The sequence below is a fragment of the Saccopteryx leptura genome, chromosome 6 (assembly GCF_036850995.1).
Source record: "Saccopteryx leptura isolate mSacLep1 chromosome 6, mSacLep1_pri_phased_curated, whole genome shotgun sequence".
Taxonomy (NCBI): domain Eukaryota; kingdom Metazoa; phylum Chordata; class Mammalia; order Chiroptera; family Emballonuridae; genus Saccopteryx; species Saccopteryx leptura.
Genome location: NC_089508.1, coordinates 194,578,994 through 194,606,754, shown reverse-complemented (window position 1 = coordinate 194,606,754; position 27,761 = coordinate 194,578,994). Strand labels below are relative to the sequence as shown.

The 27,761-nt window shown below is 63.8% G+C and overlaps 1 protein-coding gene across 2 annotated transcripts; it reads right to left on the bottom strand.

The window, feature by feature from the left end:
* Positions 1 to 371: 371 nt before the first annotated feature.
* On the bottom strand, positions 372 to 27,761 carry TTYH3 (tweety family member 3). 2 transcript variants are annotated; one of them, XM_066388398.1, is made up of 15 exons: positions 27,396 to 27,761; positions 14,823 to 14,992; positions 14,623 to 14,734; positions 14,234 to 14,454; positions 13,800 to 13,895; positions 13,469 to 13,541; positions 13,126 to 13,201; positions 11,337 to 11,392; positions 10,553 to 10,645; positions 8,610 to 8,702; positions 8,272 to 8,408; positions 6,188 to 6,361; positions 5,476 to 5,551; positions 4,698 to 4,798; positions 372 to 3,277 (listed from the first exon to the last, which is right to left on the bottom strand). In XM_066388398.1, exons 1-15 carry the CDS (start codon positions 27,516 to 27,518, stop codon positions 3,262 to 3,264), a joined length of 1,617 nt encoding a protein of 538 aa, XP_066244495.1. In that variant the 5' UTR covers positions 27,519 to 27,761; the 3' UTR covers positions 372 to 3,261. The 2 variants fall into 2 exon arrangements, with proteins under 2 accessions (XP_066244495.1, XP_066244496.1); XM_066388399.1 differs by lacking the exon at positions 4,698 to 4,798.

The window sequence follows — 27,761 nt, the reverse complement described above, 5'->3', positions numbered from 1 at the left end:
GAGGACCAGGAGTTAACACAGTGGGGGCTCAGGACACGCTCCTCCTGGAGACCCACATTCCCCCCCCCCAGCCTCTGCCCCTCCTGTTACCTCTCCTGGTGGTGGCAGTGAAGTCTCCACAGGGCAGTTCCTGTCCCCTGGGTCCCTCCACTGCACATCCAGATTGCAAAGGAGGCTTTTATAACGACCCAGAGACCCTGCTCCATGCCCCCAATGCTCCTGACCAGAGGCCCCACCCCCGTGAGGCCCCACCGGGACCCCGAGCCTGTCGCCCAACACCCTCCACTTGCCCTGCCGGGTCCCCGAGTCCCAGCACGCACGCACGTGGCTGCCCTGCTCAGACTTCAGCACGAGCCAAAACAACTCGGAGGCCTATTTCTTAAAATTTATTTTAAAACATGAAACCCAAGCTGAATAGAAACCACAGAAATTACATTGACAAGATTTTAGTATTTGCCAAGAAAAATAAAGCCCCAAAGATATAAAAATCAAACCCCAAACCCAGTTTGAAAAAAAAACCCAAAAAACAAAAACCAGCGACAGCACATCCAGCCGTGGTCCTGAAGAGGTCAGAGGTCAGTGCCCCATGGCTCAGTCCCTGGTCAGCTCGGATACGGAGGAGGGGACAGGGCCAGGAGGCAACCAGGAGGGTCAGAGTCTCAACCAAATTATATCGAGAAAGATTATGTATAACAAACACGGGCGCATGACCATTATGGCTAAATGAAACCCCCCAAGCCCACCCCTAGTCCCCCCGTGGGGCTGCCACCCACTCTCCCTGGGGGCTGGGCAGGGTCCTGGGTGGGGAGGGGAACAGAGCTGACTGGAATTGCATAGTGAGATGGGTGGGTGTGGCCAGAAGGGTGAGGGGCCTCCAGCCGGGCCTCCCACTGCCCAAACCTGCAGTAGCAGCCCGGGCCTCCAGCTCACCCGGCCTTGTGGGGGGGCTTTGTAGCCTTCCTGTCCCCCACACGGTCAGACCCCCCTCCAAGATGCTTCAGGGCCTAAGGGGCCCACCGCCCACTGGTGCAGGGGTGGGAGTGGGTGTGGAGAGGTCAGTTGGATGGGGGGGTAGCTAGGAGAGGGGGCCCCCCAAAAAACAAAAAACAAAAAACAACGTGGGACCCACCCGCTCCATGGAGGAAGCTCAGGTTTGAACCCTGATCCTTGATTCAACTTCAGTGAGTGGAAGAACCCCGAGGTCACAGGCAGGCAGGCACCCACCAGCGCACAGCGGGCTCCCGTCGGCACAGGCAGGCACCCACCCGCACACAGCGGGCTCCCGTCGGCACAGGCAGGCACCCACCAGCGCACAGCGGGCTCCCGTTGGCCCAGGCAGGCACCCACCCGCACACAGCGGGCTCCCGTCGGCACAGGCAGGCGCCCACCAGCGCACAGCGGGCTCCCGTCGGCACAGGCAGGCGCCCACCCGCACACAGCGGGCTCCCGTCGGCCCAGGCAGGCGCCCACCCGCGCACAGCGGGCTCCCGTCGGCACAGGCCCAGGCCCAGGCCGGGGCAGCCACTCGTGCTGCCCACGTCCACACTGGGGTGGCCATGCCGGCCGGCTGGGCGGAGCAGCGGCACGGCACATGGCAGGCCTCGGGCGGGACTGCTGGGCCACCCTCCTGACCAGAGGCCTGAACACTGGGCCACGGGGTGGAGCTCAGGGGACAGACTGGGCAGGGGGGCTGGGACCCCACCTCGTGGGGGCCTGGAGCACACCACGCAGTGCAGTGAGGTCCGGAAATGCCCAGGGGCGCAGATGTGAGTCCACTCTCTCCCTCCCTTCCCAGGGCAGATGGAGCCCGGCCTCCACCCTTTTGGTCCCAGACACCGGCAGGAAGGTCCCAGAGGAAGGGATGGTGGCCTCTCTCAGGCTGGCCCCAGGGAAGGGGCTGCAGCCCACTGCCTGGGAGTCTGTAAACCGCCTGACCAGCTGCCCGGCCCTGGCCCGGGGCCTCTCCCTTGCCTGCTGGGCGCCCTCTGTGGCCTCGGGCTGGGCACCCAGCTGCCCACCGTACAGGCCTCTCTGTGCGAGGCAGGCCGGCTGGGGCTGGCAGGGGACCTTCCCTCCTGCAGGGGTTGGCCGCTCCCCACAGCAGGAAACAGCAAACATTGTACACTAAAGCCAAAAGCACCTTAGGGAGGCCGTCCTCCCACTTCACAGGTAGGGAGAGCGAGGCTGCAGGGACCCCGGCCTCACAGCCCAGTCCTCCTGGGGCAGGACCCGCCTGGGGCGCTCTCCCAAGCCCGAGGCTGCCTGTCGGCCGCTGCCGCTGCCCCAGCAGCGCCCAGAGAGGAAATGGCTACCCCGGCCTGACTCCCAGCCGGCTGTCTGGACTCGGGGGCCCACTCGCGGGTCAGCCGGGGCACCGTGTGGCGGGGTGAGGTTAGTGGTTAGTCCCGGGGGGCGGGGGGGCCAAGGGCTCATTCAGCGGCAGCTCGGACACAGCCCCCGAGGCCGGGCTCCGGACGCAGCACCTGTCCTGGAGGAAAGGGGACGGGGGTGTGCGGGGCCCGCAGCCGCCGGCCCTGGAGATGACGAGTGTGGTCAGTTAGTGCAAAGAACAAACCGGACAAGCTGCCGAGGGGCGGGGAGGGGGTTTGGCACCGAGAGGGCAGCCGGCACTGGGGGAGTGGCCGGTCCTGGCGTGCCACCTGCTATCCTCCTGCCACCACGGAGGGCCGGGCGCTGCGGGTGCTGAGGGAGAGAGGGAGGCTAGGCGGGAGGCAGAGGCGAGCCCCCCGGGGGCGTCTGGCAACGAGCAGGAGGGCACCTGCGGTCAGGGGAGAGAAAGGGGCCACAGACACTGCAGAGGAGCCAGGAGGCATGGCGCAGAGGACACTCCAGTGGCCACAGAAGCATCGGGGCTGCAGAGGGAAGGCGAGGTCCCCAAGCGGCAGGGGGCGCGTCCGGCCTGGAGCAGGGCGCTGTGGCCGCAAACCCTGGGAGGGCAGAGGGCACGGGGTAGGGCCGCGAGGGCCTGGTGTCCGTGGCAGCACGCCCGTGTCCAGGTGTGTAACCGAGGACGGCGTGGCCCGGAGCTCCCACATCTCCAGCTGCCGGGGGCCCTGCCGGGAACGCCAGGCTCCTGCAGGGAGGGGAGGGCGGGCGAGGGGCCTGGCCCCGTGGAAGCGGCAGTGCTGGCTCGGGGAGAAGCAGGGCGATTGGCACGCGGGGCAGCGGCTGGCTCGGCGGTCTAGTGGCCGCTGCCGCTGGAGTCGGGCGGAGGCTGGCTCGTGGCGAGGTATTTGGCTCTCATGCTGGACGTGTACTGCGGGGAGAGAGGGAGACTGTGGTGAGCAGGGCACGGGCAAGGCTGGGCACAGGACTCGGCCGGGCGAACTGGAAGCACTCCTGGGAGCAGGACAGGACAGGAGGGCTCACAGCCCTGGGGGGGCACAGGAGGGGCCAGAAGGCCCAGCGCTGGGACTGCGAGCCCCCGAGGACCCAGACGCAGGATGGGGACCAGCTGCCAGCCCGGAGATGAGCATCCTCAGCCCCAACCCTTTCCGGGCATGTGAGCGCTGTGCCAGGCAGAGCTCTGCCCCACCCCGAGAAGCCAGAGCGTGGAGACCCCCCGTGCCTGAGACCTGAAGGCCACACGCAGGCCTTCCTCGCCCTGCGGGACAGCGGCTGAGGGGCCACGCGCGGAGCACCATGCAGGGGTCGGGGCAGGTGGGTCCAGGCACTCAGACGGCCACCGAGGCCCCAGAGCAGCAGGGCCACAGGCCACTCTGTCCCGTCACCCTGGGGAAGGAGGCCACACAGGCCCCTCAGGCTGAGCTGACGCTGCAGCCGCTCAGGTGGGGAACCTGTCACAGACGCGGGACAGGCATCTGCGGGAGGGACAGCGTGCGTCTCAGCTCCCTCGTCCGACCTCAAACACAACGGCCTCGCTCAGTGTGCGTGTGCACTCAGGAACGTGGAGGCGTGAGACCGCCAGGCAGTGTGCGAGGAGCCCTGTGCCCAGGGGCGTGGGGCAGAGGTGAGACACGCTGCAGGTCACCAGTGGGTGAGGAGCCTGCACAGCCACACGACTCGCCACAGTCCCCAGGGCCTGGTGAGGAGGACAAGGTCCCCGGTCCTGAGAGCCCTCCCAGAGCTCCTGCAGGAGAAAGCTGGGAGGGATGGGAGGGGGCGCGGGGGAGGCAGCAGTGGCCTTGGGGCCCTGCCGTTCCGTGGACATGCACTGAGGGCTGGGACGAGGGCTGCAGCCCAGACCCCCAGGAGCCCATGCAGGCGCACAGCACTGGGGACACTGGGCGCCGCGTGCACGCCCGTCTGCACCGTCCCTGTGCACCGCAGGACATGCAGGGCGCACCGCGGGGTCCAGCCTGCTGGCTGCACCCCAGGACCTGGCGCAGGCATGCATGGGGGTGTGGTGGACAGTCTCCTTGCTGGGAGGTGACAAGAGGGGCTGTGGCCACCTGCAACTGGGCCGGGGGTGGGGAGGGGCTCCCTGTCTCGATGTGAGAGTGACAGGCGAAGGCCAGCACCAGCGGTCTCTGAGGCTGGGCTGGACGCCACAGGGCCCACAGGCCTGTACCCACCAAGAGCGGGCCCCCTGGCACTGCTCTGAGATGGGCCCACGGCCAGCCCTGGTAATGGGTAACGGTGAGCAGAGAGCGTGAGGCACAGGGGCGCAGGCGGGCGGGCAGTGCACAGGGCAGGGGACCCGGGCGGGTCAGTACCTGTCGCTCTGAGGGCACGGCCACCACCGCGTTCGGGCACTGTCCGCGGGCTTAAAGTGCCAGCCCGTGTGGCTGCCAGAGTCCAGGGCAGCCAGATACCGCTAGGAGGGCCCGGGGTGGGAGGGGTGCAGGAGAGAGAGAGAGAGTGTGGCCTCAACACCAGGGTGTGGGCCCAGCTGAAGGAGGCCGTGGGGCCAGGCACAGTGCCGACGAGGACAGCAGCCCGAGGAGGGGACAGCTGGGAGCCTGCACAGCCCCAGGCCCCAGTGGTCGAGGGCATCCAGGCCAGCTCCGTGCTGCAGGGCACAGTGGGGCCACTGCACGGGCGGGCGGGCACTCCAGAAGCAAGGTGGCCTGCAGCCTCTCTGGCCACCTGTCCTGTGGCCCACCTCTTCCAGGACACCCTCCTGGGGGCCCCTCTCTGGGAGCTACTTCTCTTTGGCATAAACCCCCCCCCCGTCCACTCTTCCGTATTTCAGCTGTGAGGGCTGAGGGACGCCAGGCCAGGCTGGAGTGGTCAGCGCCGAGGCCTGGGCTGCGCTCAGGAAGTCAAAGGACAAGGAGAGGAAACAGCTGGGCGGGAAGAGAGAAGTCCAGCCCCTCGGAGCCGAGCTGGAGCCAGGCCGCCGGCCCCCGGCTGTCCGCTCTGGCCCAGGACCCGTCAGGACCAGCTTGCGAGCACACCCAGCCCCGTGTCCAGCTGCATGCCCACAAAGGACCCCAGCAGACCACCCGGGCGGCAGGGCAGCACCCCTCCCCCTCCAGACCCGAGACTTACTGAGGGGGGTGGGGACTCGCGTCCGATGAGGGGGGTGTTCTCACAGCGCGGGTTCTGGAAGTTGGCATTCTGGCTCCTGAGGAGTGAGGAGAGGGGCTGTGAGTGACCACTGGGCTGTGAGTGACCACTGGGCTGTGAGTGACCACTGGCCGGGTGGTCCCAGTTCTAAGCCCAAGGGCCTGGTCTGGAGCCAAGCAGACCTCGTGTCCCCTTCTGTCCTGACCTCAGCAGGGTGGGCACACCTGTGGTTCTTGTCAGCCCTGGTGCTGCCCGCCATCAGGCCACAGGGCTCCTGTGGACCCAGCACAGTCACCATGGAGTCGGTGGGCCCGAGCATGCCCGCCGGCCTGCACCTGGCTGCCTGCCCACCAGGTGGCCGGGCCTGGGCCTGGGCCTGTAGCCACAGCCCTCCTGGCGCCCGAAGACCCTCCATCTGACCAAGTGGCTTCCCTGTGGCCTGACCCAGGTGTGCCTGGGCCCAGGAGGCACTCAATACTAGGCTGAGCCCACCCAAAACCAGGGCAGCACCCCTGGGGTGGGGGAGGTCCAGCCCCGATGTGGCCCCCACGGTGGGACGGTCCCCTGTGGGTGGTTCTGTCCTTTCCTCCAACGTTCCCTTTCCTGCTCACTGCGGCCACACTGCGCCCCGGCAGCTGACCCAGGCTCGGCTCCGCCGTCCCCGCCTGGCTGCCCAGCGCCCGGCACAACTCACATGTACTCGGTGACGGGGGCATTGCTGACGGTGTGGGCCGCAGCCGGGATGCTGGCCTCGCTGCCGTAGCTGCTGCCACAGCTGTACAGACTGGGCATGTGCACGCGGTAGAGGCTGTCGTGCGCCGGCCGCGGCCCCGGGGCCGCCTCCTCCTCCCCGTCCTCCTCGGGGCCCCTGTGGGAGGGACGCACAGGCTCAGGCCCTGACGTGGAGCAGCCACAGGCCTGCGGGGGCGGCTCTGGTGCAGACAGACCCGGCTCCAGCACACGGACACTGTGCGACCCCGGCAGGTCACCCGGCTCTCTGTGAGACAGGGTGCCGATGGCCTGTACCTCGGCCTGCGCACGGGGCCGTGGACCGTCTGCAAGGAGAAGGGCAGAGTCTGTCTTGAACAAGCACAGGAGGCTCGGTGCCTGGAGGCTGGGGTGCCCCCCTTTGGCCCTGCAAGTCCCAGCCTGTGCCTTTGGGTGGCCTGAGCCCAGGGGCTGTCTACACCCTTGGAAGGCACAGGTCAGCCAGCACTGGGCTCATGTCTGGCCTCTCAGCACAAGCTGGGTGGCCTTGAACAGAGGGTCTTCACCACAGTGAGATAAGGACAGTGGCAGCAACTGACTGAGCACCAATGCCCAGCCACACCCGGGGCTGAGCCCTTGCTCACAGTGACTCATCCAGTGCCCACCGACCCTACAGGCTGCATACCCTTGCAACCCCCACTTCACAGTTAGGGAAGCTGAGGCCTACAGTGGTTAAGTGACTTGTCCATAGGCACCAATAAACAAGGGTAGAGCCAGGATCCAAATCCAGGCCATGTGGTTCTAGGGCTGTGCTCTTAGACACTGTCCTATAGCTGCCATATTTATTACTTCTATCCTAATCACCACCATCACCACCACCAACGTCACCATCATCACCATCATCATCACCATCATCACCATCATCATCACCATCATCACCGTCACCGTCACCATCGTCACCACCATCACCACTGTCACCATCACCGTCACCATCACCACCATCACCATCACCATCACCACCATCACCACCACCATCACCACCATCACCATCACCACCGTCACCATCACCACCACCATCACCACCATCACCATCACCACCGTCACAATTACCATCACCATCACCATCACCACCACAACCATCACCATCATCATCACCATCATCGTCACCACCATCATCACCATCATCACCACCATCACCACCATCACCACAACCATCACCATCATCATCATCATCACCATCACCATCACCACCGTCACAATTACCATCATCACCATCACCACCACCATCACCACCATCACCACCACCACCATCATCACCATCACCACCATCATCACCACCATCACCATCACCACCATTGGCAGCCTTGTCATCACCATCACAACAAAGAACAATAGAGGAGAAATCCAGACGACAGGAAAGGTCTGAGCTGAGCTATCTGCCGGCCACGCTGGGCCACGCAGAAGCAGCCACAGCCCAAGCAGGAGGGGAGGTGGTAACCACGGGAGATTCTCTGTGGGGGCCCAGGAAGGGGAGAGGCATGGCATACGACACACCACCAGCCCAGGACTGACAGGGGATACTGAGGCAGGCTGCCAGGACCCCACTTCAAAGACAGAAACATAATGGCCCCACAGGAAGTATCTGTCATCCCGGTCACCCAGCTGAGTGGGACATGGAGCCCACAGGCACCTGGGGCCCTCCCTACAGAGCTGAGTCCCCACAGCCAGCCAGCTGGCCTCCTCAGCCACAGCCCTGCACACCTGCGCCCGGGGTGGGCAGAGAGACAAGACGTCCTGAGCTCAGCCAGAGGCGTGGGGGGTGCGTGGAGCCTGTGGCGCTCCCAGCCTGCTCTGCTCTGGTGTGCGGCCTGGGCTGGGAGCTCCTGCAGGCCGTGCTCCTGTGAACGGGAGGCTCACGGAGGACCGCCTGTCTCAAGTCTCTGCAGAGTGCTAAGAGGGGAGGAGCACTCCTCCGTCTCCGGGGACGATGCAGGGCTGTGCAGAGGCAGGTCCCTGGGAGATCCCGTGCACTGCGGCCTGGGGAGGCTGCACGACCTCTCTGAGCCTCACCTCTTCTGCTGCCAGGTGTGGGGGACGCTGCAGACGATGGAGCTGAACATGAGCGCCGTGATGAAGGAGAACAGGGCCAGGTAGATGAGGCCCTCGACGCCGTCGTAGCAGAGGCCGGTCAGCGCCTGCACGTAGTCCTGAGGCCAGTGGGGACAGCGACAGCCAGGCCACCGAGACCAGAGGAGAGGACATGATGGGGTCACGCCCAGCTCACAGCAGCCTAGACTCCCAGCCCACTCCCCAGGACCTGGACTCGAGGCTGGGCTGAGCCCCCCCCCCCGTGATGAGCCCCCCCACGGCCCCCCAGCTGCAGGCCCGGCCCCAGGAGCAGCTCTCACCAGGTGCAGGCTGCGGCAGTCCACCAGGGCCGTGAGGTGCTGCAGGTTCACCTCTGTGCCGTTCAGCACCTCCTGGACACGGAGCAGAGGGTCCTGGGGGCACACACCACGGAAGGTCAGCACCGCACTTGGGAGGGGCACTCAAGCCAGTCACAGGGGCCCTGGGGACCTCTCTAGTCTTGGTCCACCCCACCCCCTGCCATGGACACCAGCCTCGGCCCTGCAATCTCAGCACACGCCTTGAGGATCCCGGGCTTTTAGAAACTGCACCCCAGAGTCTGTGGCCTGGTGTCAAGGGGACAGCTGAGGGTGCAAGGACAGGGGAGAGCAGGACCCACAAACACCTGTCCAATGCGGCCACCCCTACGTAGTCCCTTTATTGTACTGGGAGGTACAGGAACACCCAAGTCTCCTGACAGGGACATGGTTCTTTTAAAAGTTGTCTTTTTAGGTCCTGGCCAGTTGTCTCAGTGGTAGAGCGTCGGCCTGGCATGCAGGAGTCCCGGGTTCGATTTCCGGCCAGGGCACACAGGAGAAGCGCCCATCTGCTTCTCCACCTCTCCCCCTCCTTCCTCTCTCTTTCTTCCCCTCCTGCAGCCAAGGCTCCATTGGAGCAAAGTTGGCCCGGGCGCTAGAATGGCTCTGGATGCGACAGAGCGTCGCCCCAGATGGGCAGAGCATCGCCCCCTGGTGGGCATGCCAGGTGGATCCTGGTCAGGCGCATGTGGGAGTCTGACTGCCTCCCCGTTTCCAACTTCAGAAAAATACAAAAAAAAAAAGTTGTCTTTTTAAAAAACTGTTAAAGACAAAGGAAACTTCTCATGACATTTTAAGTGACCAAACATTATTGGAAACATTGTGTAGAGCGAGCCCAACTGTGTGGGTCTGCATTGTTGTGTGTGAACACACACGCGCACAGCACCATCTACATCGCCATGGAAAGCTGCCCAGAACACCACAGGTGACAGTGGTCCCTTGCCTGACTCCCATGACACATTCCTAAGGACCCTGGTGTGACCGTGAAACGGATTTCAGGATAACTTCCTGCTACAGGCTGAACTGTGTTTACATCCTAGCCCCCAGCACTTCAGCATATGCCTGTTGGAGGACAGGCTCTGTAAAGAGGTGATTAAGGTCAAATGAGATCGTATGGGTGGGACCCTAACCCAGTCTCACTGGTGTCCTCATGAGAGGAGATTCGGAGACACAGCGAGGGACAGCCATGTGAGGTCCCAGGGAGGAGACGGCCGTCTACACGCCGAGGAGAGAGGCCCACAAGTCAGCCCTGCCCACGCCTCGACCCTGGACTTCCAGCCTCCAGGACTATGTGGCGTACGTGTCCAAGCCACCCAGCGCGGCACTCTGTGACAGCGCCCAAGCAGGCCAGCACACCGACTTGTCCACTCGGTTACAAAGACCCAAGACGGCGCCCTTCCCGACTGAAGTAACTTTATGGGCACAAAAGACTGAAATCTAACCCTTGTGAAGTTCACTAAGAGGGCCGGCTGGGAGGTGGTGCACACACAGGCCAGGTTCCGGCAGGCGGCCAGCACCTCGGGAGGCGGCGTGGACAGTGTGGCAACGGCACCGTGAGGGAGAGATGCGCTGGGCCCGAGGGCCGGGAAAGCAGGGTCCCCTCGGTCCCCAGGTGTGCCTCGTGCAGGAGCCACGCCGGGCCAGGACCTTACTTTATTCCTGCACCTGTTCCCATTTTCCTCACTTTTACAATACAGTATAAAGAGTTTGTATAATTTTTAAAATAAAGAGCAGAATTAAAAAAACAAAACAAAAAAACCCACCAAAAATTTCCAAGGAAGGAGGGAAGGAGGGAAGGAGGGAAGGAGGGAAGGAGGGAGGAGAGACGCAGAGATGTCCGAGTGGCGGGACAGGGCGGGAGGTGCTCTGCGTGGGGTCTGCTCACCCCGGCCCCACCACGCCCTCACCTTGGTGGCTGGGTACTCCCGCGGGACAGTCCTCAGGAGCTCGGCCACGATGTCCTGCATCTCCACCAGGGCCTTGTGGCTGCCGGACAGCTTCTGTGCACAGAGAAGCCGGCTGACTACAGCAGGGCTGGGCAGCCTGTCTCTCCCTCCAGACGCTCCCGCCCACTCACAGGGCACCCAGGGTGGGCTGGCCGTGCCAGGGCCAGAGGGGGTGCCTGGCACTGTGCTCTGTGGCTCTGCAGGACACCCCCCCGGCCCCCCAGGTGCCATGCACCCAGAAGATACAGATCATTGAAAGGACAGCACCCTAAAGCAGACGGGTGGTCCTCAGGCCCCCGGGGCCCTGCCATCACCAGAGCACTGCAGAGTGGGCTGAGGGTTGCATTCAAATCCACCAGCACCACACTGCCCAGCGATTCCGGAATGAACACAGGCCCCACCCACACTGAGGCCTCCCTGGGACCCTCCATGCCCACTGACTAGCTTTGCCCTGCAGGACTGGCCATGGGCAACCCAGGAAATGAAGGGGTTCCAGGGACTGGAGTGCTGTAAGCAAGCCCCCCCAAAGGCTTGTGCCGAGGGCACCTGGCCATCACCCGAGGGGGAGTCAGTGACATCAACATGTGCTCGTGGTGGCTCAGCGGTCTCCCCACCGCTCCCAGGGTCAGCAGGCCGAGAGTGGGCCCCGGGGGCTGCGGCTGTGAGACGAGGGGCCCAGGGCCTGCTTGGTGCTGCAGACTGGGCCCCTGCCCGGCCCCGAGGGCAGGAGCAGCTGAGCTCTCACCTGCTGGAAGGGGTTGGCGGCACGCGGGGAGCAGCCCAGGTAGTACTGCAGGATGTCTGCGGAGAGAGGGCGGCGGGAGAGAGGGTGGCGGCTGAGCGACTGCGCCGCCTGCGTCCACGTGTGCACGGCTGTGTGTGCGTGTGCGCACAGGTACACGTGTGCATGGCTGTGTGTGCGTGTGCACAGGTCCACGTGTGCACGGCTGTGTGTGCGTGTGCGCACAGGTCCACGTGTGCATGGCTGTGTGCGTGTGTGTACAGGTCCACGTGTGCACGGCTGTGTGTGCACAGGTACACGTGTGCACCTGTGTGTGTACTGCATTCATGCGCTCGTGACCCATGCTATGCATGCATGATGTGTATATATAGGTACATGTCTACCCACACATGTGGATGAACATGTGTTTCTGTGTGTCTGCACATGTGAGTGTCTGTGTCCATGTGTGGGGTGGATGTAGCCTCCGAGGACCCAGAGCAGCGATGACCTTGAGAAGGTGGGCTGACCAAGGCCTGGGACAGCGGCAGGGACAGCTGTCCCCATCCGTGCCAGCCCCAGCAGAGCAGGCTTACCCTTCCTCCACAGGGGGACTTCTAGTGCTTAGGTGGAAATAGTTCCTTAACAAAATAAGCCATCCCCTGGGGTCTCTTAGGCAAAGCAGGAAGAACAGTCCCAGGAGGGCCACTTAGCACCCCCTGCTGTCCCCAGCTCAGTCACAGCCCTGGAACCCTCCTGCCTCCTCCCTGCACCCTAACTTCTGGGGAGTCCCATCCCCTCCCCTCTGTGTGGCCCGGTCTCCTCCTGACTGCTCACTCAGGCTGCCCTGTCCCCTGCCTACAGGAATGCAGCTGTCCCCTGCTCCCCCTTGACCCCCAGTTGCTCCAGCAGCCCAAAGACGCTCTGACCAAGACACCCAATCACAGGCCACATCCCTCCCTGCTCCCCACCCTCAATAGGCCCCTGGAGCACAGTACAAACTTCTGACCACAATCTGGCTCTGACGCCTTCCTACCCTGTCCTCTCCCAAAGGGTCTATTTTCTGCCTCACGAATGCATCAAGTTTGTATCTGTCTCAGGGCCTTTGCACAAGACGCACAGCCTTCTCTGGTTCAATTTTTTTTTTTTTTTTTTTTGTATTTTTCCGAAGCTGGAAACAGGGAGGCAGTCAGACAAGACTCCCGCATACGCCCGACCGGGATCCACCCAGCATGCCCACCAGGGGGTGATGCTCTGCCCATCTTGGGGCATCGCTCTGCCGCAATCAGAGCCATTCTAGCGCCTGAGGCAGAGACCACAGAATCATCCTCAGCGCCCGGGCAAACTTTGCTCCAGTGGAGCCCCGGCTGTGGGAGGGGAAGAGAGAGACAGAGAGGAAGGAGAGGGGGAGGGGTGGAGAAGCAGATGGGCGCTTCTCCTGTGTGCCCTGGCCGGGAATCGAACCCAGGACTCCTGCACGCCAGGCCGACGCTATACCACTGAGCCAACCGGCCAGGGCCACTGGTTCAATTTTAATGCCACCTCTTTGGCAGGCCACCCTGACTGCTTGCTTCAAGCAGCACCGTCCCCTGCTGCTCCCCTTCCTGGCTGGCTCACCTCCTCACGCCCACCCCGTCATCACTGGCCTCACACAGTGCCTGTCCTCACTCTCAGTCTCCACTTGAGGGAAGCGTTACTGTTCTCACTGTTCATTCACTAGCTTCCTGATCCGGGTGGGCCCTGCCTCCCCCAGAGCCAGACGAAGGTCCACCAGGGTGAGGATGTCTTCCCAGCTCAGACACAGCTGTGCACTCACCCCCACTCAGCACCAGGTGCTCCTCCACCATCCTGGTCACATAGGTGTCGGGGTCCACACAGAAGTCACTGGAGCCCTGGCATGGACGCAGGCAAGGAAAACAGGGTGACCACGTCCCAACCCGCAGCTCTTAAATGTAGCGCCTGGCCCCCAGGGTCTGGTCTCTCTCAGGAACATAGAGTATAAACCTGGGGTGGGGCACTGACTTGCTGTGTGCCCAAGGACAGGACCCACCCATCGTGGGCCCTCAGTGTCCCATGGGAGGTGACAGGGGTGAGGGGTGTGGCTTCGCCTCCACTCCCATTCTAGGCCCAGCTGATGGTGACCACTCACTGCCACTCACCACAGACGCAGCCAGCTCCAAGCCCAGTGCTGCCCAGCTGATGACCAGGGCCAGGACCCCCAACAGGCAGACCCTTGGGACAATGAAAGCCAATCAGCATCCCCCAGGTGAGGGGAAGGGAAGTCAGGAGGGTCATGCCACCTGCTGGGCTGCAGGCCAGAGGGCCAGGTCCCTGGGCACGTCTGGGAGTCTGCCCATATAGGACCTCTGGCTATTCCCCTGGGCAGACCGTGTCTGGCCCGCGGCCGGGGCAGGGTGAGGACAGGGCTGGCTCAGGGAGACGCGCTATGGGTGCTTCACTGCGTCCCGCGGCTGCCAGCCACAGACTCACCCGACCAGGATGCCCTTGGAGCTGCGGATGAGGCCAACCAGTACCAGCAGGCAGATGGCGACGTCGAGCAGCAGCAGGCCCAAGTAGCCCAGCCACCTGTGGGCGCATGGAGGTGTGGGCTGGGCACAGGGGACGGGGGACAGGGCCCAGGATGAGGGTGGCAAGGGCGGGGATGCCGGGCAGGCTAGGCATCTGGACCTTGGGCCCCACAGAACCGAGGCGACAGCCTGGGACGCAGAGGGCCCTCCATGGACAGTCCTGGGACTATGGACTGGAACTGGTTTTTGTAGCACACGGCCCCATGGGGAGCTCCTACCATAGTGGCTGCGGGAGCCCAGCCCCTTCAACTCACAAACCCTCAGGCACTGGGTGCTGAAAGCCCACTGGCCCTTGGAGAGCCAGGTGGGGTGGACGGAAGGAGGGCCGGGTCGCACCTGTACCAGTCATAGAGATCGACCTGCTGGGCCAGTGTCTCCAGTGACACAGCCGAGTTCTTCCAAAACGGGATGGCAGCTGTGTAGTCCAGCAGCATGTCCAGCAGGCCCTGCAGCCGCTGGACCGCCCGCTGGGGCTCGGACCGTGCGGCCAGCTGCTGCTCTAGGCTCTGCAGGCTGGGCTCCGCCGTGCGGTTCAGGGCAGCCGCTGTGTCCCACACCTGCACCAGGTGGGCGGGTTAGCCTGCACAGGGGCAGCCCCGCCCACGCCCACCCACCCCTCAGCTGCCCCGCCCAGCCTCTCCCTACGGGCTCCCCGGCTCCCGCAGGAGTGCAGACAAGGGGGTGAGCTGCAAGAAGAGACCCCTCCTATGTCGGCAGCCACTCACCCGGTCCTGGACCCCTGCCACTGTGCGGTTGGCGTGACGGAGCGAGTAGGTAGCCCGATGGACGCCATCACTGGTCTCCCCGTTGCCGTAGAAGCCCACGGCGATGCCAGCGCTGGGACAGGGCGGGGCTGTCAGGGGCGGGGCCTGGTCTACCCTGACCACGCCCCCGGCAGGCCCCGCCCCCGGCCCGCCGTGCTCACCTGCACACCAGCGTGGCGATGATGACGCACCAGGCGGTGCAGCAGCAGTCGGCGTCCAGGTGCTCCTCGCTCTTGCGCCGCCGGCAGCACAACCAGAAGGAGTAGAAAAGCAGGAAGAGGAGGTCCAGGGCGAGGCAGGCCAGCGCGGCAGCCCCCAGCAGCAGCAGCGCCTGCAAAGGAGGGAAGCGGCGCTGGACATGGGCCCTTTGCTGCTCTGTTGACACCAGTACCAGCAGATGCCACCCGTGCTGGGGCATAGGGCGCCTGGCACATTCTCCCAGAGTCCTCACGTAGCCTGGGGATGGGGAATCCCAGCGTCTATGGTCTTGAAACCCAGAAAGCTCCACTTGGAGGGACCACGGTGGGCAAGGCCATAGGGTCCCTCTCTCCTAACACCTACTCACCTACCTATCCGCCCCGTGGGAGCCTATCACCTCCTGTGCCCCAGAATCCAAGGCAGGATGTGTTCAAAAAGGGGTCCTCCAACAGACCCTGTGAGGAGGTGCGTGATGGGGGTGGTCAGAGGACACAGCCATGGCCTCCCAGGGGGGTAGGACCGGATTCAGTCCAGGCCATGCCTGTCTGTAGCAGAACCAAGAGCCACTTTATCAAGCCCGTAAGCTCCTGTGTCCTGAAGGGCCAGAACTCTCCACCATGTCCCAGGGGCACCCTTGGTACCGAGGCTGGGGTCCCTCGTGGGAAGCAGGTGACCTGACCGGCAAAGATGCCTGCTGTGGACGCAGCGCTGTGCCAGGCTCTCCAAGGGGAGGGTGGTGGACACAGCACAGTGCCTCCACGGGAGAAAGCACAGGCACGCCCACGTCTAGGCCCCCCCGGGACCCTCAGCACACGTCCTTTGTGGGGGGGGGGCGTACAGGGCCGTGTAAGCCTCACAGGGGCAGAGCAAGTGCTGCACAGAAGGCCTGACGCGTGGAGGCGCCCGCCCACGGGTGCCACTGCCGTTGTAGTGTGACCACTGGGCAGCCCTCAGCGGTCCTTGCTGGCTCTGCTGCCCAGACCTCGGGAGGACCTGGAAACACCCTCCCTCCCCACGTCTAAACATGCAGCAATGTGGTCTTCCCTGGGCCTAAACCTGGGGGCTGTTGGGGGTGGAACACCCCAGACCTACCCTGCGGGGCCCCCCAGGATAAGCAGCTCAGCCCAGGCACTGGGACTACTTCCTCGCAGCCCCTGTGCCCAGGGCTGTCTCCCAGGAGACAGTTGCCAGGCAGCAGGGAGGATGGCATTCTCTTGAGGAGGGCTGGGGCACCACCTGGAGGCTGCAGTCAGGCTGCACCAGCCCTTCCCACTGCTGCCCTGTGCTGCCCAACAAGCAGTCTGGGCACAGAGGGTGTGGGGGGCTGGAGCCACCCACCGCCTTGCACTGACAGGAGGGCTGACCACCTGCTCACCAGCTGGACAGGGAAGGGAAGCAGGCCTGGTGGGGCTGGCACCAGAGCCACCTCTCAGCCCAAGGCTCCCTCGAGGTCCCAGGGCAATCGTGACAGTGGGGACCCTGAGGCCCAGGGCGGGGGCAGCTTGCCAAGGTCACACGGGAGACAGACCAGGACACAATCATGGTGGGGAGGTCCGGTATTTGGCACCACCCCAAGCCCACCCAACACTGCCCAATACTGGCAGTCCGTGAACATCATCAGGGTGCTTGGATGGGCAGCATCTGTGGTTCCCTGGGTGTCCCCTCAATGCAGAGGCTGGATACCCACCCGAGGTGCCACAGGCCTTGCCTGTCCTGCCCTCACACGGGAGAGACAAAGGGAAGGGCTGGCTGGGGCCGTGGCTCGAAGGGAGGTCTGCCCTTCCATAACCAAAGCTCCTCTCCAGCCCCCAGCCAGCCGGCAGGTCCTGACACTGCCGGCTCCTCCCCACATCCTCCGTCAGGCGCCCCCAGCCCCACCTAGAAGCCTCCACCCCACGGATCCCCTTTCAAAGCCCTGCCCACCCTGGCACCCACGGTCTCTGCCTGGCACTGGCACAGCCCCACTGGAGGCCACCCTCTGCTCCCTTAACCGCCTCCATCCCCCTCACTGGAGGGTACAATCTGGGGGGGGGGGCAGGGCCCACACCCACATCCAGAACACAGCTGGCCCGGAGCTGCTGCTTCAACCATAGCACTTAGGCACGTGCTCTCCAAGAGAGAGACCTCTAGGCAAGGAGGTAGGGGCAGGGGCGCAGGGCGTGGGGCTCGGCCTGGGGGTGAGTGGTTGGTGCTGACACTGGCCAGGACTCAAAGAGCTCACGCCCGGATCACCGCCCCGGTGGCGCCAGGACCACCCACTCCCGTTTGCTAGATGAGAAGGCTGAGGCAAGATAAGCATCAGAGGCCCTGCCGGGTCCTGGCACCAGGGGAGGCAGCGCTGGCTCCCTCGTCTGACAAGTGCCAGGGTCTGGCCCTCGGAGGCGGGCGGGCGGCACCTGCACCTCTCCCGGGTCTTCTCCTGCAGCTTTGACTCGGTTACTCTTTGTAGTAGGGGTTTTGTGGTTGTTCTTTTTTTTTTTTCTAAGCCACTAACATGTACTACCTTTGTAATTAAAACACAAAACCAGAACCTTGTGAACAGCTCTTCCCAGCCAGTCATGGGCGGCCGAGGGCCTAAGCCCAGCCTGACCACGTGAGAGTGACTCCGTGTGGCCGGCAGTCAGGCCCGCCCACGGCACTTCCAAGCCCGACTGTCACATGGGGGAGGGCCCTGGCAGCACCAAGGCCGGATTCCGGCCACTGTGGTTTGTGGTGCTGTCGCACAGTCCCCGCTGGTGCCTGTGCCCCAGGAGCCGAGATCCAGCGTAGAAACGGCCTGTCTCGGCCCTGGCCGATTGGCTCAGCGGTAGAGCGTCGGCCTGGCGTGCGGAAGTCCCGGGTTCGATTCCAGGCCAGGGCACACAGGAGAAGCGCCCATCTGCTTCTCCACCCCGCCCCCCCTCCTTCCTCTCTGTCTCTCTCTTCCCCTCCCGCAGCCAAGGCTCCACTGGAGCAAAGGTGGCCCGGGCGCTGGGGATGGCTCCTTGGCCTCTGCCCCAGGCGCTAGAGTGGCTCTGGTCGCCCCTGGTGGGCGTGCCAGGTGGATCCCGGTCGGGCGCATGCGGGAGTCTGTCTGACTGTCTCTCCCCGTTTCCAGCTTCAGAAAAATACAAAAAAAAAAAAAAAATACAAAAAAAAAAGAAATGGCCTGTCTCACCAACAGGAGGCCAAGAACCACCCACTGTTGGACATCAACTCAGGCCCTAGAGTGGAGCCCAGCACTTGGAACCGGAACGCTGAGGTCCAAATACTCCTCTGCTTGGTTCTAGATGCGACCCTGAGTTGGTGACTAACCTCTGTGCCTGTTTGCCCGTGTGTAAAACTGAGACAGTAACATCACTCCCCTCATAGGGTTACTTATTAGCACAGCACATCCACGGAGCCCTCAGGAAAAGTCAGGGCCCCGAGAGGGTGCTGTCTGGATCCCTCTGCCGACACAGTGGGCTGGGGACAGGAGGTGGTGGGCGCCCTGGCTGCCGGAGGGGAGGGAGCCCAGGGCTGCTCAGAGAAGGTGGGCGTGCACACACCCACAGGTGCACATGTTCACACATGCCCACATGCACGCCCACACATGCACACACCCATGCCCACACATTCATATATGCACACCTACACCCATACATTCACATACATGGTCATGCCCACACATGTGTATCACAGATTCACACTCATACATCCACAGTCCCATATACACATAAAAAAAAGGCAGAAGAGGAGCAGGAAGCATCAACTCGTAGTAGTTGCTTCTCTTATGTGCCTTGACTGGGCAAGCCCGGAGCCTTGAACCAGTGACCTCAGCATTCTAAGTCGACGCTCTGTCTACTGTGCCACCACAGGGCAGGCCTCGCTGGAGTCTTAAAGAGCAACCCCACTGGGTAGCTCATGGGGCCCCTGGGCACCAGGACAACCTCACAAAGGCCTGCAGGGAGGTGACCACACCTCCCGGTGTACACAGGAGGAACCCGGGTCCCAGCCTAGAACTGCAAACCAGCCTCGGGCCGGGCAGCCGCCTCCTCCCCGCCAGGGCCCGCTGCCAGGCTTGACCTCTGCCCCAGTTTCCAGGCAGACTCCCAGGGATCAGCTCCTGCTGGCACGCCCGTGGGGGCCCCGCCTCCCCTTTCCATGGGCTGGCGTCCCCTCACTTCTCCCTGGGCCCATTCAGAAAGAGAATGGGAACTGTCTAATCAGCATCTGGGCTCTGACCAAATGGAATTTTCCGTCTGTGATGGAAGTGATGTCAGCACTCGGTCAGGCGAGGCGAGATGCTCGGGCCCATGTCCTGACCGCCGGCCACAGCGCTGGCTACCAGCCACTGAGACGCCAGCAATGCCCGGGGCTTAGTGAAGGCACAAGCAGTGAGGACTGGGGTGGCCACATGTGCACCCAGGTGCTCACAGCCCTGGACCGCCTCACCCTGCCACGAAGCGTCCCCAGGAGGATGCCCTGCCCTGCGCTGTGCCCACACACTCTCCGGGTACCCTAAGGCCCCCGACAGCCCCACCCTCTTTGGAAACACGGAGGAGCCAGAGCTCAGGGGCTGAAGCCTCCGGCCCAGGTCTGAGGCCTGTCAGGTGGCCCCACAAGCTTCCAGCCCCCAGGTCCTCCCAGACCTGGCAGGAGACAGGGGCACGAGGGACCTGGGGTGGAGCTGTCCTGTGTGAGCCTGTGCTGGCTCCTTGCACAGGTGGGCGGCCCTATGGGCGGGGATCCTGGCTCAGGCCCAGGCCAACTGGCAATCTGACTGCAAGGGGACCCTGCCGAGGCCTCTGCTGGGTCGGGAGGGGCAGACGGGGGGGGGCCCTCCACTGCTGCTGGGACATCCCAGCCCAGAACTGCCTTCTCCAGAGAGAGAGACCAGGTCAGGGAGTCCAGGAGGCACCGCTAAGAACCCAGACCTGTCCAGGCTGCAGCCCTGGGTGTGGGGTGAGAAAAGGGGAGGCACTGGGTCCAAGCGTGTGTCTGGGGTCTCCTGCTGGGAAGGTGCCCACCCCCCTCAGGGCTGGCCCTCTGCCTCAGCACCCACCAAGACCCAGCTTCGCACGAAGCTTGCTGGTCTGCCGACTGCCCAGCTGGGGGTGGCCCCTACTTCCCCAGACAGAAGGCCACACTTAAGTGAGGGAGGCAGGGTCCGAGCTGGCACAGGCCCTCCGAGGAAAGCTCCAGAAAAGGCCCACTCGGGTCCTGGGCCAGGCTGCACGAGCTGGCACAGGCCCTCCAAGGAAAGCTCCAGAAAAGGCCCACTCGGGTCCTGGGCCAGGCTGCACGGGTGCTGAGGGCCAGGCTGCGGGCCCAGCGGGCGCAGAGCGGGCTGGGCAGCCGCTGCTCCGCCCCTCAAACACGCTTGACTGCGGCTCCCCAATGCCAGCAGAAATTAAAACCAGATTTCCACCGGGCTGGGCTTGGGTTTCGCGAATTCCATGATGGTGAACGTGCAGCCGCGCCTTGGGGAGAGCAGCCAGCGGCTGGCCGTGCGGGAGCCCAGGGGGACCCACTCTCAGTCCCAGCCCCACCCTCCTCGCCAAGGTCCGAGGTCCAAGGTCCGGGCCAGCAGACTGCACGCGGACACGCACTGGCCACGCCTCCCGTCCTCACAGGCACACCCCACACTGGCCTTGCCCTCCAGAGACCACATGGACAGAGCCCTGCGGGCTCCGAGCTGCTCAGCACCCTCCCCGCAGCCGGCCCAGAGCAGTGGAAGGGCTGTCCCGGCCCACAGCCCACCTGCTCTGAGTGAACAGACACGGGGGGGGGGGGGGCCAGGCTGGCGGTGCTGCAGCCACCTGTCTATGCTGGTCCCTCCTGGGCTGTCCCCGGCCCACAGCCCACCTGCTCTGAGTGAACAGACACGGGGGGGGGGGGGGGGCCAGGCTGGCCGTGCTGCAGCCACCTGTCTATGCTGGTCCCTCTGGACCTCCCAGCCCGACTCCCAGACGCTCCTCTGCTCTTCAGGACTTTGCAAGCACCTCTCTAGCGGCCACCTCTGGGCACCGGGGCCACAGGCCTCAGACGCAGCCAGAGGCCGCCCGTGGCATCATCAGGGCTTGCCTCTACCAAGAAGAGGAGGCCTGGACTGAGTGCCCCTCATGATGGCCAGGAACCCACCCGGGGTGCACAGGGCTCGAGCAGGCAGCTGGGCTGCTGGCACCATGGCAGCCACTGCCTCAGAAGCAGAAGGGGTCACCCAGGCGTTGGAGAGCTGGGCCTCACTCCACACCCTCGGCCAACAAAGGACAGCAGGATGAACAGGCCCTTTGGGGCCCCTGCCCTCACAACCCACCCGCCCTTCCCTGGGGGGGGCAGGCCTCATCCAGCCTCCTGCAGGGAGGGGAGGGGCACGCCCACGGAGGGCGGTGGGTGGCACACGTGTGCAGGCCTGAGTGTGAGACGAGCCTGAACTCCAGGCATCCATGTGCATACACGCGTGTGCAGGCCTAGTGTGTGCAGGCCTGAGTGTGAGACGAGCCTGAACTCCAGGCATGCATGTTCACACACGCGTGTGCAAGCCTGAGTGTGAGACGAGCCTGAACTCCAGGCATGTATGTTCACACACGCGTGTGCAGGCCTGAGTGTGTGCAGGCCGGAGTGTGAGACGAGCCTGAACTCCAGGCATGCACGTTCATACACGCGTGTGCAGGCCTGAGTGTGTGCAGGCCTGAGTGTGAGACGAGCCTGAACTCCAGGCATGCATGTTCACACACGCGTGTGCAGGCCTGAGTGTGTGCAGGCCTGAGTGTGAGACGAGCCTGAACTCCAGGCATGCATGTTCACACACGCGTGTGCAGGCCTGAGTGTGTGCAGGCCGGAGTGTGAGACGAGCCTGAACTCCAGGCATGCACGTTCATACACGCGTGTGCAGGCCTGAGTGTGTGCAGGCCTGAGTGTGAGACGAGCCTGAACTCCAGGCATGCATGTTCACACACGCGTGTGCAGGCCTGAGTGTGTGCAGGCCTGAGTGTGAGACGAGCCTGAACTCCAGGCATGCATGTTCACACACGCGTGTGAACGAGCCCACTTGGGCACACAAAACCCACGCCTTCGGCAGGGGCAGTAAAATGGGAGGCTCACCAGGGGTCCCATGCAGCCCTTCTCCAAGCCCACCCAGCCCATGACCTCGGCATGCTTAGCTCTACTCAGCCCTGTCCCCGGAGGGCCCAGCCCACGCCCAGGCACCTTCCCTGGTTCTGGACAAGAACAGCAGTGGCCGCACAGCCAGCGGGCACCAAGTGCAGCCCCATCCTGCCTCTGGCACTGGGTTGGAGGCCTGGCCTTGACCGAGGACCACAGCGCTCCCAGCCCCATTCATGGCAGGGACACCCCTGCCTCAGCATGTCTCCTACGCCACGAGCCTCTCGGGAGCCCTGCTGGGCAGGCAGCAGACCCAACTCTGCTGGCAGCTGCCACTCTATCTCCAGGAGGGACCCCGGGGCAGGCCCCGGCACGTGCGGACTGGCCTCAGGAACTTCGCTGGGGGTGTCCTCTGGCTGCAGGAGTGGCTCCCTGCTCTGGGTGCCACCGTGCCGAATGTGTGCCACTAGAGCCTTACGACACTGGACGTCCTCATGCTCCCAAGATTGTGGGAAGCCCCTGAGATGCCTGAGGGCTGTGTGTGTCCCAGCTCAGCTCAGGGCCAAGGGCAGGCTCCCACAGACCCCAGGAGGCAGGCACAGCACGACCAGGTACTCCCGGGTCCCACTCCTGTCCCGGGTCACATGGCCCAAGTCCTTGTGGGCCACGTGGGGCACTTCCCATGTCAGTGACCCGTCCCTGTCTGCAGATTCGGTTCCTCTTCTCCAGCTGAGGACTCAGCAGAGCTGCCTGTGGGGGGAGGGGAGGTCCAGTCCCCACACTCGCTGAGCCTCCCGGAACCAGCACCTGCGGGGGCCCAGGGAGCCTCTCCCCCAACTCAGAAACTGCTCGGGGGCTGTGTGTGTAGGAAGGGGAGAGCTGGAGCAGGAGCCTGCCACGTCTTCCGCTCACAGATGCCGGCTGGCCAGTGGCCTCAGTTTTGCTTCTGTGGGAGTCATGGTGCCCACCCCCAGGGCCACTGAAGGTGACTCCCCAGAAAAATGCTTATGAAAAAAAAATCTCAAGTCTCTGGTAGGGCAGCTGTGCCTGGGGTCAGAGCCACCCACCCAGAGCCTGACCAAGAGCTCCCAGCCAGGGACAAAACAGCTGATGTCCCTTTGCCACATGTTCCCTGGGTACAGTTTGTCACTGCATCCTCAGACCCTCAAACACCAGGAGCCAAAAGGCCTAACAACAGAGCCTGGTGGCACAGACCCTGCACCAACGCCAGGCAGGGCACACGCAGAGCTTCGCCCGAACACCCATCCCACAGCAGGTGTACACTTGGGGGCAGAGGCAACCAGCCACCCGGCCCTCCCCAGGCCAAAGGCAGGCACATGACCCCAGCGTAGCCAACTGGGTTCTCCCCCGGGACTTTGACCCTGGCCAAGACAGAAAGAGCTCGAGTCAGTCTGGCCCAGCAGGGACTTCTCTGCCCACCCACCCGAGCATGGGCCTGCACCCCAAAGCCAAGCTCATGAGCTCTGTCCGCACAGGGGGTGCCACAGACACTACCACCCAGCTTCCTGTGGGCTCTGTCTTTGGTTGGTTCCTGTCACTTGGAGCCTCCTGGCTACTACCATGGGATGCAGGTCAAGCCTCAAGCACCAAGGACCACGGACACGGACCCAAATCCCTGACGTTTCAAGGCCGGTGACCGAAAGGGCACAGTGCACCTCTGGTTTTAACGGCCCTCCCCCACAGGGTAAGTGCACAGACCGACTCCGGCACTTCTAAGCTCTTCCCCATTCTCCTGAGTGTCCATTCCCCTTGTAAACTGTAAGAGCAGCAATAAATGCCGTTGTTTAACCAGAGCGAGTTTCCCTCTGATCAGTGGTGAGGACGACAAAAGGGCCAGCCCTGCCCTTCAGACACGACGGCTCTGCCACCAGCCTGGAGCCAGCACAGGCTGACCTTGTCTGAACTCCATTACACTAGTAAGGTGCTGTGGTCTCTGCTGGGAGACCCCCAAGTGGTCTCAGATCTTGTCTAGGTGGCCGTTCCGTCTGGGCTTGCACACCTCCGGACACAAAGCATTCACCACCGCCCAAGGCAGCATGTTCAGACCAGAGCGACTGCTACTTTGGGCTGAGGCTTCTCTCCACCTCAGGGCCTTTGCACGTGCTATTCCCACTGCCTGGAACCCTCTTCCCCAAGGTCTTGGCAGAGCTACCTCAGTCTCATCTTTAGAGTCTTGCTAGGAACATCTAAGCATCAGGGCTCTAATAAGAAATGGGCCCCGCAGTGGGCAAACCGAGGGCAGCTGCCACCGCCTGAACCAATGTGCCCACTGCAGGCCAGGCTCCAGGCAAGTCCCAGCCCACTGGGCGTTCACACCCTGGCTTGCAACCTCCACAGAGACCAGGTAGCACCTCCTCCTCGAAGCCCTTCCTGCCGCCCAGGCTCCGCAGGCCGTGTCCTGACCACACAGCACTACCACACCAGGCTTTAACTTTTCCTCCACAAGCAGGCTCTCCTGGCAGGGAGGTGACAGGTGGGGCAACCCAGGCAGCCCCAACAGCCCCTCAGCCTCCTTCTTGCACGCCCCCCACAGAGCTCATCAGCCCCACAGAACCAGCACCGCGTACCCCCCAAGAAATGGGTGCCACGGCCTGGGAGTCCCTCTCCTCCAGGATGGAGGCCTTGGGAACCTGGCAGTCCGAGACCCTCAGTCCCCAGAGGAACTGCAAACCTTTAGGGTGTGACATCCCGCCCTCGCTCTTGCCAAAGCCCCCACGTAGGGCCGGCTGGGCTCTAGGAGAACCTCCTAACAGTTCCTCATCCCTGAAGTCACATCCCCTGCAGCAGACAGCTGTGAGGGGCCCAGGAAAGCCCCCACGTCCCCTCCCCAGCTGGACCTGGCTCCTCTAGTGGAGCAGGCGTAAGAGGTCTGAAGTAGGATTCTGCGCCGGTCTCTCTGAGTCTGTGTGCTAATCTGTACAAGGGAGACAGTCCTCATCTCCCAGGCTTGTGTGACAAAAGGCTAGTGACAGATTCCCCCGTACAGCACCCCGAAACAGGGTAGCCCCCGGGGCTTTCCAGTGGGTTTCACCAGGTCTCCCAACTGTAAGTGGTGGGGGCAGGGAACACCCATGCCAACCCCACTCCTACATCAGGCCCCACCTTCCCTCTGGATGGCTCAGGAGGTAGACGTCCCCACCACAGCTAGGCCCAGGCCACAGGGCAGGAGGGAAGTGTCAGACCCATGCAGCCCAGGCTGGGGCTGGAGACAGACAGGTTCCCAGGCCAAGAGGGCAGGAGGACTGGGATTCCACTACCCACCAATGGGACAGGGGCAGTGGTCCCCCACAGCTAGGAATGCTTCACTAGGGGAGACAGAAAGTGGACCTATACCATGACCTATAGTACCCCACTGCCCACCCACCCAGGGAGGGAGCTCCCCCTGCTGCACACCCAACTGGGAGCAAGAGCTCGGGGCCCTCCCATCCCCACAGCGACCCTGTAAAGGAGGCACACCAGCCCAGGCTTCAGGATGAGGCAGTGAAGGCACAGAGAGGTCAAGTGCTTGCCCCAAAGCACCAGCACCAGGGCAGAGGCAGGACAGATGCCCAAGTCTACAACCCCCAGCTAGGAACAGAGAGGGCGGGGGATGGAGACAGGCTGGTTTCCACACCATGAATTATTCAGTGGCTAATTCTGCTCCTTAGAGAGGAGGCAGGAGAGAGTGTGAGTCAGAGCCCCCCAACAGTGAAGGAAGGAACAGTGTTCACAGAGGCTGGGTCAGAAACCTGGGTCCTCTCGGGGCAAAGGGCCCTGCAGGAGGCCAGGCTGCGCTGAGGGGTGCCTGGCGACCACCCCAAGGCCTCCCAGGGTTTCCAGTGTCCACCCTCGCTCACGCCGTACAGGAGTCCTAGACCCCCAGCCAGGAGGCCCATGGGAGGATGGGACGGGGGGGGGGGGCAGGAGCAGGCAGCCAGTGGAAGCCTGGTTGGCAGCACAGACAGGTGTACAGGCCAGCAGAAAATCTGTGTGGGCCAGACACCCCAGGTGCCCCAGGGGCTGCCTGGGGCTGCAGAACTGACAAGTGGGGGGGCCCTCAAGTAAAGCTCAGCCTCCTGGCCTGTGGCAGCAGAGCCCCCGGGGGCAGACGTGGCAGAGCCTGCGCGCGCACACACACACACACACACACACACACACACACAAGTTCCCAGGGAGCACAGAGGGGGATGCCTCCACACTGGCCACCCCCCAGAGCTGGGCTTCTAGAATGTGGGTGTTGGGTTTTATAAAGTCCTGCTGGCTCCGGGCATGCCTGGACCAATCGCTCGCCCCCTTTCTCATCCGCTCACACGCAGGTCCGCAGGGCTGGGGGAGCAGGCACCAGGGGAGCTCTGAGGTGGGGAGCTGGGGCACCCCTGCAGAGCCAGGGGCACCCATGGGACCCTCACCCACTGCTTCCAGGCTTCTCCCCCCTGGATCAGGGAGGCCACAGAGAACAGAGTTCGGAATAGGCGAGGTAGGACATAGTCCCCGAAATACTGGATTCCCAGGCCGCCTTGACAACCAGCAAAGCCATGTCCACCCCACCCAGGGGCTGTGCAATGATTGACAGACAGAAAAAGCCCAGAGCTGTTCCAGGTGACCAGGCACTCTGGTCATGAGGGCTGCTGGCATCCACGTCCCCCGGGCAGGAAGAAGCCCACGGCCTGCCTGGTCCCTTGCCCTGCACTCAAAGGGCAGTGGCTCAGTGACAAGGTTGGCGCTGGGGATTGGCATGACCCCCGGCCAAAGGCTGGCTCCAAAGGGAGAAAGCCCGGTCGATGGGGAGAGGGCTGCAAAGGGCCTCGCCACCCCTGGCTCTGCCCAGGCTCAGCCCCCTTCCAGCCTTCCAGACTGAGGCCCCCCTTGTGTCACTGGGGCCAGGCCTCCACCCTCAAGGGGTCCTGGCACCCAGTTCCAGGAGGGCCAGGTGTCACCGCAGCGCACACTGTACTCTGTGTGCACCCCACAGCCCGGCAGCCCCGCGGGTCTCAGCGCTGTGGGGTCCCATAGTTAGGGGGCGCTGCTGGCAACAGGCTGGGGGGGGGCAGAGGCCTGGGCAGCAGCTGACAGCTGGCAGCGGGGGGCTCCATGGAGGGGAGGAGGTGGCTCCATGTAACCCCCCTCTCAGAAGAGAGGGCCTTAAGTGGCACCAGAAGGGGAGCTTGAATTGGCAAGGAGGGCCTGGGGCCCCTCATTAAGGAATTAGGGTCCTTACACTCTGGGACAAGAGAGACCCATGACCCCAAGAGGAGACCCTCACTCAAGAAGTGAGGGGCTGTCGTGACTCTCGATGGAAAACGGGTCATCGTTAGATCCTCAGAAAGGAGGGACAGCGACCCTCGGGGAGAGGGAGGGCTCGCGACCCGCGAGGAGGAGGAAGCCGTGAGCCTCGATGGGGGCGGGGGAGGGGCTGTGGCCCGGGGCCCTGACCCCTGACCCCTGACCCTCGACCCGGGGCCCCGCGTCACCTGCTGGTAGTCGGCGTCCTCGGGCCGGAACTGGCTGCTGGTGGCCTCCCAGCGCAGGCTGAAGTGCGGCAGCCGGTGCAGGAGGTTCACCCACCAGGGCGCCGTGTAGCTGACTCCGGCCATGGCGGGGCCCGGCGGCCTCGGGCGCGCGCGGCCGCGGCGGGGCTCCTCGCTGGCCCCGGGGGGGCGCTGGGTTCAGGGGCCCGCCGACCCCGGCCTGGCCGCCCGCATCGCCCGTGCGCTCCTGGGCCCGGCCCGGCCCGGCTCGGCCCGGCTCGGCCCGGCTCGGCTGCGCTCGGCTGCGCTCGGCCGCCCGTGCCCGCCGCCTCTTTGTTCGCTGCCGCCGCCGCCGCCGCCGCCGCCTCC